Here is a 19,036-nt window from a genome sequence, read left to right on the forward strand (position 1 = left end):
TTATTTAACTGTCGAGTTGAGTTCATTAGTTGGTCTCAGTAATTTTTATGCTGAATAGAGGATCCATTCAGAAAACAAACTACACTAGGTATGCCAACAGAGTAGATTTAAAATTGAGAACTAATTTTAATTCATATGTTTGGGAGTTTCATATGTTTAGTTGCTAAGTCGTGTCCGATTCTTTTGTGACTCCATGGACTGTAGCCCCATCTGGGATTTTTCCCAGACAAGAATACTTGAGTGGGTTTCCATTTCCTTCTCCAGGGTATCTTCCCGACCCAGGAATTGAACCCATGACTTCTGCATTGGCAGGTGGATTCTTTTCCACTGAGCCACCAGAGAATCCCATGTTTTGGAGGGCTATAAATTAAAAAAGGGAATTTTAAGGTAATGCAGGCAATTTCACATATTTTTGAGGAATATATGTGAAAGATTATAGCTACCAGAAGTGAGAAACTTATAGATGGGGTCTTGCTGAACTAGAGTTTAGGCCTCTGAAGAACTCATTCTGTTACTGATTCTGAAATCAGTTTCCTCATCTGGTTAAAATACTTCTGGAACAGTGTTAACAGAAAAAGCAAGAAGAATTCCCTGATGGTTCAGTGGTTAGAACTTCATGCCTTCACCATCTGGGGCCCAGGTTTGATCCTTGGTGAGAAACTATGATTTTTTTGTGGCACAACCAAAACAAAAAAAACCCAAAACAAAAAAGAAAAAACATGTAAGGTATCTCTCGAGTATCCCAGGTTGACAAACTTAAAAGAAAGCCAGCTGGCAGAGGAGAAATTTACCAGCCATTATAAAGGCAGAGCAAGTTCACAGTATGATGGGTTTGGAGCTGAACAAAAGTGGAATGATAACCAGCACATCCAGCAGTAAAATTAAGTCTTTTTGACTGTGGATTCTGTTGTTCATACAATCAGATATTTGCCCTTACACTATTTCTGTCAGTGAACTGAACTGGGGAAGGTTGAAGATAAGTTTTTACTCAGTCTGTTCCTTATTTTGTAATTTTGAGGACAGCAGCTTACCTCATACCTGTTCAAGAAACTTCAGAGCAATGAGTTGTTACTGATAGACAAATAAAATACATATACTCATATATGGGATTTTTAAATAATTGGCTTAAAAAAATTTGTTCAAGTACATAATTACTAAAAATATTTAAAATGTACAATTGAGGAAATTCCCTAATGACTCAGTGATTAGGACTCTGCACTTGCACTGCTGAGGGCTCAGGTTCTGTCCTTGGTCAGGGAGCTAAGATCCTGCAAGCTGTGGTGTGGCAAAAAAGAATATACAAATGAACCTTCCCCAGAGTCACAGGTCGTTACCATGGGTTCTCTTTTTATGTGCATATTTTTTTCTATGCATACGCCAATATTATAGTTTTAGTTTAGGAAAAGAGCATGTGATATATTTTTTCCTTTGTTTATCATAATAGAGCACAGTATGTAAATCTAAGCTATTTGAGGGGAAATTTTTGTTACCCTTTTTCTCGAGACAAAGTCATCTAATATTAAGAAAGAAACAGTAATTCTTTTACTAATTTATTGTCATGCAATATTTCTTTTATTCTCCTTCAGTAGCCTTTTGGATGTTTCAGATTCCAAATTTAACTTTTAAATTCCCGCCTAAGTATAGCTTGTCTTTTTTCCTTTTTAACTTTTTATTTTGTATTGGGATAAAGCCAATCAACAATATTGTGATAGAGTCAGGCGAACCAGAAAGGGACTCAACTATACATATACATGTATCCATTCGCCTCCAAACTTAAATATATTTTTTCTTAAAGCTCTCCTTATTTTGTCAGGGACAGCCTTAGTTGCTGCTCTCTTCTATTGATCATTTGGCACATTGCATACATATATTTGTGTTTTAGTGCTTTTTTTTTTTAATACTGTATTTTTGTTTGGTCTGAGTCTTTGTTGCTGCAAGGGCTTTTCTGTAGTTGCAGCGATCAGGAGCTTCTCTTCAGTTGCAGTGTGCAGGCGTGTCTTTGCCATTGCTTCCCTTGTGCAGCACAGGCTGTAGGGCATGCAGGCTTCAGTAATTGTGGCATATGGACTCAGTAGTCGCAGCTCCTAGGCTCTAGAATGTGGGCTCAATGTGTGACCCTCCCAGATCAGGGATCGAGCCTGTGTCTCCTTATTGGCGGGCAAACTCTTCGCCACTGAGCCACCAGGGAAGCTCCTGCAATGCTTTTTATGCATTAGACTAACTTCCCCAGGATAGGAACAGTGCTTTTATAGAGTTTAGTGCCCAGAATGAGTTTGGGCCTGCAGAAGGAATTTAATAATTCTTTATTAAGTTAGCAAATGTTTTTTCTATTATATAGATTCAGAACTGAGAAATTCAGTATTAGAGTCATACAGCTTGAAAATAAGTAAACTAATGTTGAACCTCAGGATTTTTAATCTGGATTCCAATCTTGGTTAACTAGTATTTATTTCACAAGTGAAGAATGTTACTTCATCTACTGTCCCCCAAAATCACTGGCATGTATAATTTATAATTTTTCTTGATCTGTTGGGTGACATGCAGATAATCTGTGGACCAGATAGATAATCTGTGGACCAAATAGAGAGGATTTGCCTGTGTATTTTCTAAATTTGTATTATTTTCTTTTTAAAGTTGCTATTCTTACGTTTATGAAAATCTGTTTTTCTAGTATTTAATACTTTTGTAGTATTTTCCAATAACCATTTTTAGAGTATTCCTTATATTTTTATAAATCAAAATCAAAGTAAAATGAAGTCTGTTTAAAATGCAATTTTGTGCTTTAGTGTATTTACAGATTTTTTTTTAATGTTTTTATTTTAAAGGTATTTCTTGTTCTTGTCCAAGGAACCAGTTTGATTCAGCGACTTATGTCTGTTGCTTATACATATGATAATCTGGCTCCTAGGTATGATGTTTTTACATTATGTATGTATGTATAGTAAGAATACAGTGTTTAAACATTTAAATTTGGAAAAACTTGAAATCTAACAGATAAATGGTTAGGATATTTTAGTGAACTTTCATATCATTCATTTAGGCTTGCATATTGTTACCAATGTTTTGCAAGTTTTTGTAGCATTTTCTGCGGGTGACCGTGTGCACACGTTTCTTTACATGTTGTCCTAAATTCTCTAAGAGTTCAGACATTATGGTCACTTACCCATAAATAGTTTGATGTGTTTCCTAAGACCAAGGACAGTTTCCTGACGACTATAGTGAAATACTCAAATTCAACATTGATATAATATTATCTGACATGTTATCCATACTCAAATTGCCCCATTAAAATTCTTTATGGCAATTTTTTTCCTCATCCAGGATCACATACTGTGTTTAATAGTCATATTTCTTCCATTTCCTTTAATAGGGGATATTTCTTATCCTTTCTTTCAGGGAACAGACATTTTTGAGCATCCCAGTCCAGTTCTTTTATAACACCTTTCAGTTTAGGTTTTCCTGATTGTTCCTTACAATTAAATTCAGACTATACATTTTAGCAGGAATACTCCATAAGTAACATATCTTTCCCAATACATCCCAGTGAAAGCAGTTTGTCTTACTATTAGTGATTTTGATCAGTCAGTCTGGTTTCATCCAGATTTCTCTACAGTGAAGTTTCTGATTTTTCTAATTAAAACTAACCTATGGATTACAGTGATGATGATTCTTGCCTGAATTAGGTATCAGTACAGTGTTTGCAAGCTAGTGATTTTCTAACTCTTAGCCATTCATTTTATGTTTACTAGTTGACATTCTACCGTGAGGAAGAGCTTTCTCTTCCTTTAGTATCAATTTGAATTTTGTTATGCAATATAATTCATTACTATTACTGTTCACTTTGCTTATATGTCTTAGTTCTGGAATCAGTGTTTAGGAAGCCCTAGTTGTTGGCGTGGAACCAGTGAAATATGGATACTCATGGCTGGAAATATTTATTTAAGAATATAGTTTAAACATGTCATATGATCCAATTTATTTGGGCTATATTGGCGATTTTTTAAAAAATAATGTACAAAATTTTAATAGTGTATAAATTAAATATATTTGCTAATACATAAAAACCTGACTCTGTATACCTTAAATAATCACATAAATTATGTTAAAGTATGTAGAAATATTTTCAAGTATTGTTTTCTCTAGGTGTTTTGTTGGGCTTAAGCTTGCCATTGTTACTCAGATGATTTACAAAGTTAATGTAAACATGTTTCAAAGTGCTTATTTATGGCTAATAGCTAGTTGTCTGTTTCTAGATGCTTTTAAAAGTCACCTTCATAAGTAATGGTTGAATATAAGTAGCATGATTATTTCCTTTTTAGTTTGTCTTTCTTTAGTGTCTTGTCTCTGTTGAATTTGCATTACTTGATTAATACTTGCTTTACCCCACTGGATCGTATAGTTTTGTATGTACTTTATCTGATTTTGCTCACCATTATTAGCGCCAGGCACTTCACCTATTAGTTACAAAACTTATGAATGGATAATGTGGGGAAACAAAGAAAGTGCGGTAACTTGACCTTGCGAAAAATAGATTTTTTGTACCAAACTACCAGTTACTCTCCTCCGGTTAAAAATACTAGCTTTTTCTCCCTGTCCTCTAACATACATTCTGTATACTTCCACCTTCAGTTTATATGGTGCTGGGAGGTTTATATCAATTAAGGTAGTTAGAAAAAACTTTTTATCTGTTACCAAAAATCTTCAAATGCCACAGATTTAAAAGGTACATGGGTAGGTTGCTTTTGGTAAAGTTAAATATATAAAGCCAATATGATAAAAGTTAAACATGAAATATGACCAGATCTTGATTTACAAGTTTTAACATTTCAGTACCTTTTACTTTAAATCAGTTATATAGATTTTGAAATTTTCAGAGGCGTTCTTTAATTATAGCAATTTAATTATAACAAAGTAGGTATCTAGAGATCTCTGCTTTCTTAAGGAAAAAAAAAAAAGCAATTTATTTGTAAGGTGAATACTAAATTCCTGTGTAATGGTGTTATTAAATTGAAAATTTTTACTCTTTAGTTTTCTTTAAATTGAGGTAATACATTTTCCACTGAAGTTACTAAAACTATCATGGGGAAAAAAACAGAACTGAAGCAATATAGAATTAAATTAGTTATTTTTCTCTACTTTTGAATAATTTACTTTTAACTATTCCTGATTAAAATTGAATTTACCCATACAGAAAAAAAAGGGCATTTTATGCCAGTATATGATTATTTTTCCTTTTAGGAGTCTTATATTTAGATTCTGAACCATTATAACCTTTCTCTTTGTAATCCATATCACTTCAGGAACCAAATTTTTAGGCACTGTGAGAGTGCACTTAGGTCAATATGGGATTCACTCAGATTTCATTTATTAAATATGAAGTCATTTAGTGTTTGTTATAATAAGATTTTGCCAGTGATTCTTTAAACAAAAAATGAAGACCATGGAAAAATAAATTAGTATCTTTCATAAAAATCTATAATCTTTTGGGAAAGTTAGTAGTTATTTTTTAATTCATTGCTGAATTTAATTATTCCTGGTGGTATGTTTTTACTTTACAGAGTTTTGAAAGCTCAGTCTGATCACAGGTCTAGACATGAAGGTAAGGGTTCCACAAAGTTGATTTTTAATAGATAAAGATTTGGATGGCTGGAAACATTTACGTATAATACCTTTCTTTAATAACGAACATTTTGTTTTCTTTATTGTACAAGCCTTTATAATAATTTTTATAGTAACTTTTTTCCAATTTTTCTTTAGTTTCACATTATTCTATGTGGCTCTTGGTGAGTTGGGCTCATTGCTGTTCTTTAGTGAAATCTAGCCTTGCTGATAGTGATCATTTACAAGATTGGCTAAAGAAATTGACTCTCCTTATTCCTGAGGTAAGCTAAAGATTGAAGATTAGTACTACTCTTCATATTTTTTCATATTAGCATTGATAATAGAAAGAGCTAATGGAAACAAATGAATGTGATTCCATAAATATCTCCTGGAAAGTACTTATTAATCCTTTAAGATCTAGAGTATTTTGAACTATGTACACTTAAATGTGAATGTTACTATGTAGCATTCATATTTTTCTTTTTCTGCAGTATTTGTTTACAGAGTGGTTCTTTTGGGTTTTTTTGTTTTCTGAGGGTTTAGAAAGATTTGAGCCTTTATTTTTGTAATTCATATTTTCGAGAAATTTATTTTGCTTTATCTAGTTGAGTGTATCCTTAGATGCAAGAGAGATCAACAAGTTATATAAATATCCTTTTGATTTCATTGTTGACACTGAAGTTAATTTTCACCAATGGTATCTTGATGTTACTCACACCATATCCTAAATGAAATAGTAGAAACGCTTACTAGTACACTTAGCCATGATATTCACATCTCTTTTAGAGAACGTTTTCTAGAATGATTAGCTTTGTATCGAATGCATATGTGTTCTTGTTCTGGCTCTGTCCCAGGTAACTATTCTAACATTTGAACAAGATTCTAAAATCTGTAAAATACTTTGGTTTAGATACTTTCTAAGTTGCTTCTAGTTCTGAAAATATTTTTCTTGTAACTTAATCATGTAAATTTATTATGAATATTCTCTTCTCAATCCTGTTTGTATTTGTCTATTCTTGTATTTATTTGTTTTTTTTTTAATGGCCATATTTCGGAATTTCCAAAATGTTTTTACATATTACTGTGTATACTTTGGGGTACTTCATTTGATCGTGTATTATTTACATGCCTGAGTATGTGATCAGGACATTGTGTTTTAAAATATGTTATTAAAGAAGCCATCTAACATTTCTGGCAACGTATCAACTTTAAGATTAATTTCTTAACACTGACTCAGATTATCTTTGGAACTTGCTTTTTCATTTAGACTGCAGTCCGTCATGAGTCTTGCAATGGTCTTTATAAGTTATCTCTATCAGGGCTGGATGGAGGAGACTCAATCAATCGCTCTTTTCTGCTACTGGCTGCCTCAACATTGTTGAAGTTCCTTCCAGATGCTCAGGCACTCAAACCTATCAGGGTAAGATTTTACTGTGTTCAACAGCAGTTTCTATTTCTGCATTTTCATTTGCCCCACGTTTATCATTATATTATTCTTGCAAGTAATTTTGAATACCTGTTTGCTATTTATAGTTTTCACCAGGAGGATGGTAGTTACATAGTTCTTAAAGTAACAGCATTGTGACATATTGTGTCCATGTTACACTTTAAGGATAGATTCTGTGTGCTTTGGTTTCAGCTCTGTGGGATTTCTCATGGGTATTCTGTTTTGGAAATAACATTTGTCCTTCTAGGTTTTGAGCCTTGTGTTGATAAGTTGAATGACAGAAACATCATAATTGTAGCGCTATCCTTAGTCAATCACAGTTGTTTTTATCTTTGTGATACTTAGAATTTTCAACTTTATTCATTGTTCCCGTGTGTGTACTAGCCTTGTAAACCCCTTCTCCCACATAATAAATTCAGGGCCCATTAATAAGTATATTGTACTAATCTCTAGAAATATGATGCATTGTAGGATTTTTCTCCTCCATATTTAGTGTCTGTCATCAACTGTGTAAGAAATGTAATGTTCTTTATTTTTCAGATTTGAAAACTATAATAGACCATTACATGTGGGTAGATTTATATATATTCATTTTCTGTAGGTTTCTTGTGTTTTCACATTGTCATTGAATTTTTAGTTGACACTACATTATTTCGTCTTATACATTATTCATATCTTTTCCAAGTAGTTTATAAGTAATGAGAGTAGTGTTTTCCTCAAACTTCTCATCATTCACTTATGCACATAGTAGTTTTAATTTTAAAGAAACCAGGAGTGTCTTCTTCAGAATTTTTTGGTTAAATTTTGAATACTGTTTAGTTTGCAGGGATTTAATTTTTTTTTTATAAACTCTAATAGTTTTTAAAATATAATTTTAAGTTCATTTTCCCCTTTTAAACTATTTTCACAAAGTTTAAATTTTTTTTAATAGATAGATGATTATGAAGAAGAACCAATGTTAAAACCTGGATGTAAAGAATATTTTTGGTTGTTGTGCAAATTAGTTGACAACATACATATAAAGGATGCTAGTCAGGTATGTTCAGAAAATTTTACATTAACTTGTTAATAGAGATGAATTATGTACATGTATCTTCGTGAATTTATAAGTCCTTATCATTAAGGGCATTTTTATCAGTCTGTAATGAGTTGAAAATGTCATAGTTTTTCTACTTCATTTGTACCTTTGTGTTTTGCTCTCATTCCTTCATTTTATTTTGACCTTAATTGAAATGTCTTTACTTGCTATTTATCAGTAGTTTCCTATGTCTTTGGAATAAGATCTGTGGGTATACAATCTTATTTGGGAGTGTGCAGTTTAGACCTTAAATATACAGATTTCTGTAATAATAAGTGGATTTTGAATATATAAAATAAAGTTGAAGTTAATAGAAATCACTTTAAGCTAAAGAGCACTATCACTTTTCTGATCTTCTAATTTTGTTATGTGAGACTACAGTGATACTCCTGTCTAAACAAAGGCATTTAAAACAAGTCCATTTCGAAGAAAAGCTTGGCCACATAAAAAATTATTTTTTCTTTTTATAAATGTAGTAGGCTAAAATAAATCTAATTGATTGCTTAGAAAAGTGAGAAGCACTTGAAAAATTTACACTTAAATAAATAGGAAACGTTTTCTGTCAATTATTTTCATGTATTTCAATCAAAGTCCAATATATATACTATATATTTTAAAAATCTTTTAGCGTTTGAGCTTTCTACTTTTAAGCAACAGTTTACATCTGAATTCTTACATTTGAGAAATTTAAAAATCAGTATTGAGCCTGTTATAATTTTTTCTTCCAGTTTTACTGAGTTATAATTGGCATACAGCACTGTGGAAGTTTAAAGTATACAGCATAATGACTTATATACATCATGAAATGATTACCACAATAAGTATAGTTGAAGGTTATCATCTCATACTGATATAAAATTAAAGAAATGGAAAGAGATTTTATTTCCTTGTAATGAGCACTTTACTCTTTCAACAACTTAATATAACATAGCAACGTTAATGATATTTATCATGTTGAACATTACATCCCTCGTATTTACGTATCTTACTTCTTTTGATGACCACTTCCAGGTCTTCCTCCCCCTAGAACATATTTTAATGTATTTGACTTTATCCATAAAATACTAATGCCAGATAGACATGGAATATATATTTTTTAAACCTATGGTCGCCCATTTAAAGTAGGAATCTGGTATTTCTTGCTTGGTAGTCAAAGTAATTTTCCTTCTTGGTGATCTGAGTTTCTTTGAGGATTATCTCCTTCTTTTTTGTTTATGGCCATGCCACATGACTTTCAAGATTTTATGGCCCCAATCAGGGACTGAACTCACACCCTCTGCACTGAAAGCATGGAGTCCTAACCACTGTATTACCAGAGAATTCCTGTGAATCCTCTTAAATTAGATTCTGCTTTATGAAATCTGTTATAATTTTGTTGCTCAGTTATAATGAGAATAAAGATTTCTGAAGTGAACTGTACATTTATTTCAAAAGGTGCTATTAGAAGCAAACCTTGGTGAATTGTATGCGAATTTACATCTCAGTAAAATTGTTAAAAAATAAATCAAACCTAGTGTTTTCTCATTAAAGTACTATGGCTGTCATAATTTATTGCCAACATATCACTGATTTTTTTTGAAGGACTATTAATGATGTATTTACAACTATAATTTTATTGATATTACGTATAAGTAAAGAGTAGTTATATATTATTTATAATTTAATTGGCATGTTAATGAATTTGAAGTATTCTCGTTACTTAAAAGTAAAGGATTTTTTTGTTTTGTTTTAATAATTACTGAAATGCTAAATGTAAAAATCTGTATTTGAATTTTGTATTTTCTTTTTGTATTAAGACAACACTGCTTGACCTGGATGCTTTGGCACGGCATTTGGCCGACTGTATTCGAAGGTAAAATTTGATGTGAAATTGGCAGTTTTGTTGCATAAAGATAAAGGACGTAATTGCATGACCTATCTTGTTTTGCTTGTATTTTTTGTAGCAGAGAGATCCTCGATCATCAAGATGGTAATATAGAAGATGATGGACTTACAGGACTCCTAAGGCTTGCGACAAGCGTTATTAAACACAAACCACCCTTTAAATTTTCGAGGGAAGGACAGGTTGGTAATAACACATCCAAGTATTTATATGAAATAAGACTACGCTTTTTAATATTGTTTCCTTTTATGTGGATATGTTAAATCTTCTTAAACATACAAATATAAAGTTTATCAGAACTTTATTACTGGTAGGAACAGTGAACTTTGAATAAGATGAATCCTAGATATATAAATCTTAGCCTTGTTTTTAGAATGCAGAACAAGTTTTAATTACAGTGACTGAATATGAAGAGGCAGTCTGTACTTAATAGATTTTTATAGAATTGACTCTTTTGAACCTATAGCACATGGGATTAATATAGTCATTGTAGAATACTTACTGATTCATACCTTAAAGGCCCATTTGACACAAATTCTATAATTGACTGTTTGATAACACCTAATAACTCTATACCAACCAACACATGTCTAATTTCTCTTGAGATTGTGTTATTTATTGTCACTGGCACTTTTGTCGGTGCTTTCATTAAGGAAAGTAAGTTATGGTTTGGAGGATTGCTTTCCTGAGGTTACTGATCATCTTAGGAAACAGGAATAACCAACAGAATGGAAGATTGTCTGTCCCCCATGAGCATGGGCTAAGGGATTCTTAAGATAAAGTGATAGTCTTATCTGTCTTAAATCTGTGCTACTACCCCTATTGCACAAAGCCCTGTTTTGTGGGTTTTCTCCTGGATCTTTTAAAATTTTTCTATTATTCTCACTGGGAATAACTTATTTATAGTCTTGCTTGGTGGAAGTCTTATGTTATATTTAAAGCAATATGTAATTTTTATTCCAAAGTGTAAATGTATTAATTGATCTTCCTGATAACGTATGATTATAAAGCAAAACATCATTTTAAAGAAAAAGGAATTTTTAGGTACTGCTGATAAAGGTAAAATTCTTATATTTTTTAATTTCAAGTGATGTTTTGGTAATGGCCTTCCAGGATTTTCTGTGGCTGTATTAAATACAAAGGTATATATTATGTAAATACGATTCTGTGATTTGTGTTCATCATTTAAAATGAATCCAAAAAAAGAGAGAAAATACATTAAAAACTTAAGTACATCAAAAGAGAAATTATTTAATTTTTATTGACATTGATGTTGTCTATATTTAAAAGAAAAACTACAGTGAACATATTTGCCCATTGTATATTCATACTTGTTTTCATGTGTTTGAAAACCATTTACTTGTATTGTTTTTTCTCTGAGTTGCTCAAATCCTATGCTCATTTTCCTTTAATGTATATATGAATGTGGTCCATTTCTTGATAATTTGTAGAATTTTTGTATGAAGGAAAATGCCATGTATATTTGGGGATCTTTCTGGTCTTTCTGTTTCAATTGATGAATCTGTTCATTCTCCAGTATTGTGTTCTAATTAAGTAGAGTTACAGGTTTCAGTTTATGTCTTATGGTGATTGTCCATCTTCATTATTAGTCCTTTTCAGAATTGTCTTGGTTTATTTTTCCACAGTGAACTTTAGAATCAGTGTGTTTCATTCTTTCAAAAATTAAAATTCTGATACTTTTCAAATTGGGGTTGTGTTAAATTTATAGCTTGATATAGAAAATACTAAAATTATATTAAATTGCCTGTACAAGAGCAGTATTTTTCTTATTTATGAAGGTCAGTCTTTTTGTGTTATCCAATTTAATGTTGTCATTTAGAATTTGAATTTTAGGAATTTTTATTTAAGATTCTTCTTAGGAGTTTTCTTTCTTAGGTATCGTAAATGGACTCTTTTCTTCAATTTTTTCTAATTAGCAGTTTATGTAGAGTAAGGATTTGTGTATATGAATTTGTTGCAGGCCACCTTAACTTATTGTTTGTAGATTTTCTCTTTCTACTTTATTTTTCTAGAAATATAAATTGTGAGAAACCTTGTTTACATGTTGTTTACAGTAGGAATGGAAGGAGTTTTAACAATGTTATTTAACTCTTTGAATTTCTTCTAAATTACATGTCAAACATCACACTCACACCTATTCTTTCAGGTATCTGTTTGAGGTTCTTCTTTCTGTGAAGTGTACTGAAATGGCTGTACTGTTATAATGGTACATTACAATTTTTGAGGTTCTTCTTTGAAGTGTACCAAAATGGCTGTACCGTTATAATGGTATTTTATAATTTTTGAGGTTCTTCTTTTTGTGAAGTATACCGGAATGGCTGTACTATTATAATGGTACTTTATAAATTTTTATCTAGATAGGTCAAAAAGAGTATAATCTTTGACACATAATTCAGAAGAAATCCAAAGAATTAAATAGCATTGTTAAAACTCCTTCCATTCCTACTGTTAATATGGGCTTCCCTGGTGACTTTAGATGGTAAAGAATTTGCTTGCGATGCAGGAGATACAGGTATGATCCCTGAGTTGGGAAGATCCCTGGAGAGGGAAATGACAGCCTACTCCAGTATTCTTGCCTGGAGAATTCCATGGACTGAGAAGCCTAATGGGCTACAGTCCATGGGGTCACAAAGAGTCGGACATGACTGAGCTACTAACAGCTGTTAATATATATGTTACTCTTTGACTTAAGGTCACCTGCTTTCCTGGTAAACTCAGAGTGAGGAAAATGAAAGTATTGTTCATTTCAGCATGGTTTTTCCAACCCTAATATTTTAATTAAAATACTTTTATCATAGGCCTTAAGTATATTTTGTCAAAACTTTGAAGCTATGGATATTTAGCTTTTTTAGTTTCTATATTTAAACTATCAAAGATAGTACATTGTTAAACTAGTTACTAGCCAATTCTATTTCTGTTTGAGTGAGTGACTTATATTTTCCAGTTCATGTGATCATGCTACTCTGTGTCTCCAAGACAGTCTTCTTCTCATTTATAGAATAGATGAGACATGAACTGAACTGAACCTTATTGTCAGTTTATCAGCTATATAAAATAAGCCTCTGTTCACCTTCTATATTTCTTAGCCAAACTTACTTTTCTTTGCCAAGTCAGGAACTTTGCACTGTACTCTCTTTGACAACAGTGAGATGGAGGAGGTGAGATCATTAATGGGAAAATATTCTAAATTGTCCTTTATTTGGTACCTGTGTCAGAGAGTCCCAAGACCACTCCCAGATTGTGAATTTGAATTTCCCAGTGAATTTGGTGATTCACTGGAAGGACTCAAAGGACTCAGCATGTAATTGTATTCATGACAAAACTTCTATTCAGCAAAGAAAAAGTTTGGGGCCAGATGTGGTGGAAACCAGGTATGCCCTTCTAAGAGTCACCTCCCAGAGGAGTTGCATGGGATGTGCTTAATTCGCCCAGCAGTGATTGTGACATTGAGGTGCTGTCTGCCTGGGATGCTTTCTTCAGCCAAGCAGTTCAGGGGTTTCATCAGGGGTTGGGTCATGTAGGCACATAATGCCTGCATAACTGACCACAGTTACTGAAATTCCAGACTCAGATGAAAAGCAAGTATTCTGCATAAACCAAATACAGATAGCTATAGTGGGCCACTTTTATCGCTTCAGGAAAGTTGTATAACAGAGGAGGGAACTGTTCAGCGTTCAAGTGTTCCGACAACAGCCAAGAGCCAACCTTAAAATGCAGCCTTTTCTAAGGATAGCAGTCTCAGTCTTAACAATATTACCTCTTTTCTACACAGTACTCCAGGAGGTTTTATACCCTAGAACAGTACACCATTGTACTACTTGAGATGGGTGAGGGAGATAACTTTCTTTGGAATAGTAGGAAAGGACCAATTAAAGAACAGGTGGGAAAAGTGACCCTTTCTCAGGCAGATTAGGGAAAAATACCTGTAGGATGTATTTTACATGGTTAAGCCTTACACCTCAGTTTGAACTTCACTGTTTTTGAAGTTAAGAGCTTGGTGTTGTAATTCCTGACTATAGCACCTTCCAGGTCTGACGCGAGGCAAGATTGTTAACCTTTGAGGCCTCTGAATAGTATCTGGTGCTTGTAAGTGCACATTATAAGTGAATTGCTACTGTTGCTACTACTGCTGTAATTATTAGAGTGAAATAAGGAGAAACTTAAGTAAATACAGAGAAAGTCACGATAGGGAGTAATGAGTCCTAGGTTAAAATGTTTGATCACTGAATGGCGTGGAAAACAATATACTGTTGTTGGGACTCTAAACGATCAGGTATTAGGAAGGAGAGAAAAGTAAAGTTGAGCGCCTTCTCTCATTTTATTTTCTCTAAGAGAAATGAGGCTTGGGAATACTTTCAGATGATGGTATGTGATGTTCCTTTAAGTTTTAAAACAGTCTTTTGGTAGACTTTTGATTGTCATATAGTCCAGTTTACTATATAGAACTTACTATATTTGGGATATCATTAATTTCCAAGTTTGGGTAATATACTTGGTCTTTCTTTTTTTCCCCCCAGGAATTTTTAAGAGATATCTTCAATCTCCTGTTTTTGTTGCCTAGTCTCAAAGACAGACAACAGCCAAAGTGCAAATCACATTCTTCAAGAGCTGCTGCTTATGACTTGTTAGTGGAAATGGTAAAGGGATCTGTTGAAAACTACAGATTAATACATAACTGGGTTATGGCACAACACATGCAGTGTAAGCATTCTTCTTTTCCTTTCATCTTTGTCAATTTTGTTCATGGAAATAAGATTTTGGAGGGCATGATTTAAAGACAGAATTCACCCTTCATACGTTTTAACATTGTGAACTATTGATACTAGGATGTATGAAGTTAAAAAGGAACTATTGGTTTTTGAATTTAAAACAACAGTTGTGATGAACTTTTTCAGATATGTGAAATACTTTGTCATTTTTGGGTTAAATAATTTAGTACCAAGTAAAGTCAAGTTCTGACAGTCTTTTGAATATTTAGGAATAAGTTAGTTTTACTATGTGTTTAAAATGTACCAAGTGTTTTATGTACGTGAACTAAATATGTATATGGATTAAATGAGTAATATAAACTAAGTAATATGTGTATGAATTAAATAATGTAACAGGTGTAGTGGCTGTTAGTGAAAGCAGAATACATTATGTTTAATTGTTTGTTTGGGGGGTGTCTTTTTCTCCCTCCTTTTTTCAGCAGCTCACGCACCTTATAAATGGGACTACTGGCCTCATGAAGATGTCCGTGCTGAGTGTAGATTTGTTGGCCTGACTAACCTTGGAGCTACTTGTTACTTGGCTTCTACTATTCAGCAACTTTATATGATACCTGAGGCAAGACAGGCTGTTTTCACTGCTAAGGTACAGTTTTCTGTACTTTAAAAGTTAAAACTTTAAAACAGAATTTTAAAACTTTGTTGACAGATCCTGATTCAGTTTAGTAAATATTGTTTGAGAAAATAATTTTAATTAAAATTGACAAAATTGGATATTAGTAGCTAACATACATATTTGAATTTGTATAACATTTCAACTGATTATTCCAAACACCACAGTATAATTTATTTAGCAAAGGAAAATACAGTTGTAGAATATACACACTCAGTGTATTGAATGAACATGGTATTTTCAGTAAAAATATAAATTTTACTTACATAGAAAATAAGCAAAGCCTAAAACAAAGTAGGAAATTATTATTAGAATCACTGAACTTGTTATTTTTTAATATTCTAAGGTAAATTTGATTGTGGCCTAGTTTATTTGAGTAAGCTCTGCTTTATGTTATTTTTGTTAATTTGTTCTTCGTAGTTTTCACTCTTTGTTTGCCATGGTCTGTTTTTAGTTTGCCTCCTGGACTGCTTTTATAAGTTTTTGGCAGACTTTCTTTATGCTTGAGTTTTTGTTTTCTTACACATGTCATCTTGATGTCTTTGCATTCCCACCCCCACCCTCACCCCCCACCACAAAGTATTGAAATTCTTTGTATATCTTTAGTGAATCCTTACTGTGTTTAAGGTGTGCTTCAAAGTCTCCAAATTTACAGTATACTCAGATGGGTTTCTTTTTTTGGGGGGGCTTTAGTTATATTGATGTCTTTATCATCTAACTGATTGTAATTAGAAGTTGATTTCATTAGGCATGTGTAAAGTTTTGTGACTAAATTTGGTTGTCCCCATTTGTATAACTGTATAGAACCACTTATTAAAGAAGCGTGTTTTCAATGATTTTCTTTTTAGGAGATGACTTAACCACACTTTATAGTTTATCTTCTTCATGTTAACGATCACCTTTTAGCCATTAGCACTGTCAGGAAATAGTATGTAGAAACAGAAAGAACAATCACATGTGTTAACTGTGAATGAATGTCAGAAATGGTAATTTTGGATAAAAACTAAATTTAGACTTGTCTCTACATAAGGAATTCTTACAGAATAGAAATTTGACATGATTTTGGAACGTGCTCTCGTCAAATGAGCACTTGATTATTTACATGAAAATGTCATTTTTATTATTTCCTTTTCAGATTTTCACGGAAAGATTAAAGAAAACTGCATGTGTTTTAATTGTGGCTGAATATACACAGTATAAAGTTTATCCTATTAACCATTTATAAGTGTACAGTTGTGTGGTATTTGGTATATTCACACTGTAATCATTAACACATCAAACTCCAGAATTTTTTCACCTACCCCAAGTGAAACTCTGTACCCATTAAATACTTTGCTCCCCATTCTTTTTTCACCCATATCCCTTGCAACCACTCTTCTACTTCTGTCTCTGTGAATTTGACTACTCTCAGTACCTCATAAGTGGAATCATGCAATATTAGCCCTTTTGTGACTGACTTATTTCACTTAGCATAATGTCTTCAAGATTCATCTGCTTCTTCAAAATTATGACAGGTAATAATTTGTAAAGAGAATATTAACTACTTTATTGGTTATTTTAAAATTTTAATGAGATAGAGTATATCTAACAAATGCCTGGCATGAATGTGGACTCTTCTTTAAGGCTAGTGTTCTGAACCAGGTCTCCAGTAAATGAGTGTAGCCAGAATCCTAAATCTCAGTTAATGTACTTGAATATTTAGAGGATTTTCAAAGAAATTGGCCAGAATTACTCTGCAGTGTTAAGGATCTGCTGTTCTAGAAAAAGATGAAGGTATGACTAGATGAGTGTATTTTTTAATGTGTGGATTTGTTTCTGGAAAAGATGTTTTCTGTTCTTGCAAAATTGCCAACTTGTAAATCAACATTGAACCAAATAAATACTGATAAGTAAAGTAGTTTTAAGATTTCTTTATTTAGTTTCCTTACATAATAATGATGGCTTTGTTTGTATAATGAACAAAATACTTCAATTTTTAAAATGCTAAAATTGCTAAAGAAAACAGACTATGTATTTTTCCTACATATGGCTAAAAGAATGAAAACAGTGTTGAGCACATGTTAATGCTTTCTTTTCTAAAATATCTAATTTGCCATCAACATCAGTATGTTGTAATGGAAGGTTTTTTCTTAATTTACAGTATTCCGAAGATATGAAGCATAAGACCACTCTTCTGGAGCTTCAAAAAATGTTTACATATTTAATGGTATGTTTGAGACTCAGATATGGAAACTAGTTAGATATACTCTTTGACCGAAGAAAACTTTAATTGGAGTTCAAGTGTATTGGCCTATCCTGACTATATGCTCTGATTTTTCAAATTGACTTTGTCAGTTGCTGATGTTCTTTATCATAGTGAATTTTAGCTGTCATATATTTCAGTCATCTGCATTTTGTTAATTTATCCTTTGAAGAATTTCTTATATCTGATCCATTTTTCATCACAAAGTCACCCCTACCCTTTAGTCTTAGGATTTTCTGACTGATTTTTGTCTTTCTTAGTTTCTACCCGTAAAACTATAAAATTAATCGTTAAAAAATAGCAAATCTTAAAATACTCTTCCCCTAGTTAAAATTCCTCAGTGATTCTTTATTATGAAATTAATTTTGGTGTTCAGGTCCAGCCAGGATGGCACGTATCCCCTTCCCTTCAACTTCCATTTTTATATCCCCCCACCACTGCCCACGTCTAGCCTCACCCTATAGTAACTGTAAGCCAGAGAAGTGCATCACTTTTTGCTTCCTTGCGTGTGAATTTATTTATGCTGCTCCTGCTGCCTGTAGCTCTCCTCCACTAAGCACTCTTCTCCATTTTCTTCCCTTTTTCATCCTTCAGGAATTAACTTGGTTTTCTTAAGAAAATGTCCCCTGAGCGACCAAATTCCAGAGTATTTCCTTGTCACCATAATTTTGTTACACGAGTACTTATATTGAAAGTTACTTGTCTCATCTTTTAGAATTTTGAGGAAATAGATCTTATTTTATTTATTCCTGTGTATTTCATCTTCTGAGACTTAATGAAAACTCAATAAATGAGATTTTTGAAACAAAATTAAAAGATTTGTTAGTTATCCCTTGATTCCACTTAAAATCTTTTAACGGAGTTGGAACATGCTATTTGCACTGACAAAGCAATTTTACTGCTTTTTATTGTTTTTTTAAAATTATTATTTCACAATTTATTACCTGGGGTAAAAAGCTGCACATGACATCTGGTTGATTCTTTGTAACACAGTAATAATCATCAGATATTAGTTACATAATTGATTTCTTTTGAATATTAATGAGATGTATTATTGATGTGAAAACTTGAAAAAGCAGAAACAGCTTTTAGGTAGCAAATTTGGGGGCTGTAGGAAAATAAGACAATAAAAGATAACTTCTGCTGATTAATTATCTTGTTTGGTCAAAGACATATGTTCTGTGATAGGGATCTACCAGAGGAAAATACTTCCTTTTTTTTTCCCCCCTCTTGACAAACATCAATTGTTGAATGGCTTGCTGAAGTCACGTTTATTGATTTCTATTCTGCTGTGGGAGAATTCTCTTGAACTAGAAAGAGTCACAGATGGCAGGCTTTGAGTATTACTGCTGTTTTCAGTTCAGTTCAGTTCAGTCGCTCAGTTGT

General features: G+C 32.5%; 1 protein-coding gene across 5 annotated transcripts in view; it reads left to right on the forward strand.

Moving 5' to 3' along the window:
• USP34 (ubiquitin specific peptidase 34) overlaps positions 1 to 19,036 on the forward strand; it is a 227,615-nt gene that overhangs the window by 153,290 nt on the left and 55,289 nt on the right. For all 5 annotated transcript variants that reach the window (XR_016038579.1, XM_055399249.2, XM_055399252.2 and 2 more), the window contains 10 exons: positions 2,826 to 2,908; positions 5,559 to 5,599; positions 5,758 to 5,882; positions 6,869 to 7,021; positions 7,980 to 8,084; positions 9,923 to 9,978; positions 10,070 to 10,190; positions 14,547 to 14,730; positions 15,221 to 15,381; positions 17,549 to 17,614. Coding sequence is in view for 4 of the 5 variants with exons in the window: in XM_055399249.2 (XP_055255224.2) it covers positions 2,826 to 2,908; positions 5,559 to 5,599; positions 5,758 to 5,882; positions 6,869 to 7,021; positions 7,980 to 8,084; positions 9,923 to 9,978; positions 10,070 to 10,190; positions 14,547 to 14,730; positions 15,221 to 15,381; positions 17,549 to 17,614 (1,095 nt within the window). In the remaining variant the exon portion in view is untranslated. The remainder of the gene's footprint in view (positions 1 to 2,825; positions 2,909 to 5,558; positions 5,600 to 5,757; positions 5,883 to 6,868; positions 7,022 to 7,979; positions 8,085 to 9,922; positions 9,979 to 10,069; positions 10,191 to 14,546; positions 14,731 to 15,220; positions 15,382 to 17,548; positions 17,615 to 19,036) is intronic.

Source organism: Moschus berezovskii, chromosome 11 (assembly GCF_049115385.1).
Source record: "Moschus berezovskii isolate FMDL1 chromosome 11, NW_MosBer_1.0, whole genome shotgun sequence".
Classification (NCBI taxonomy): domain Eukaryota; kingdom Metazoa; phylum Chordata; class Mammalia; order Artiodactyla; family Moschidae; genus Moschus; species Moschus berezovskii.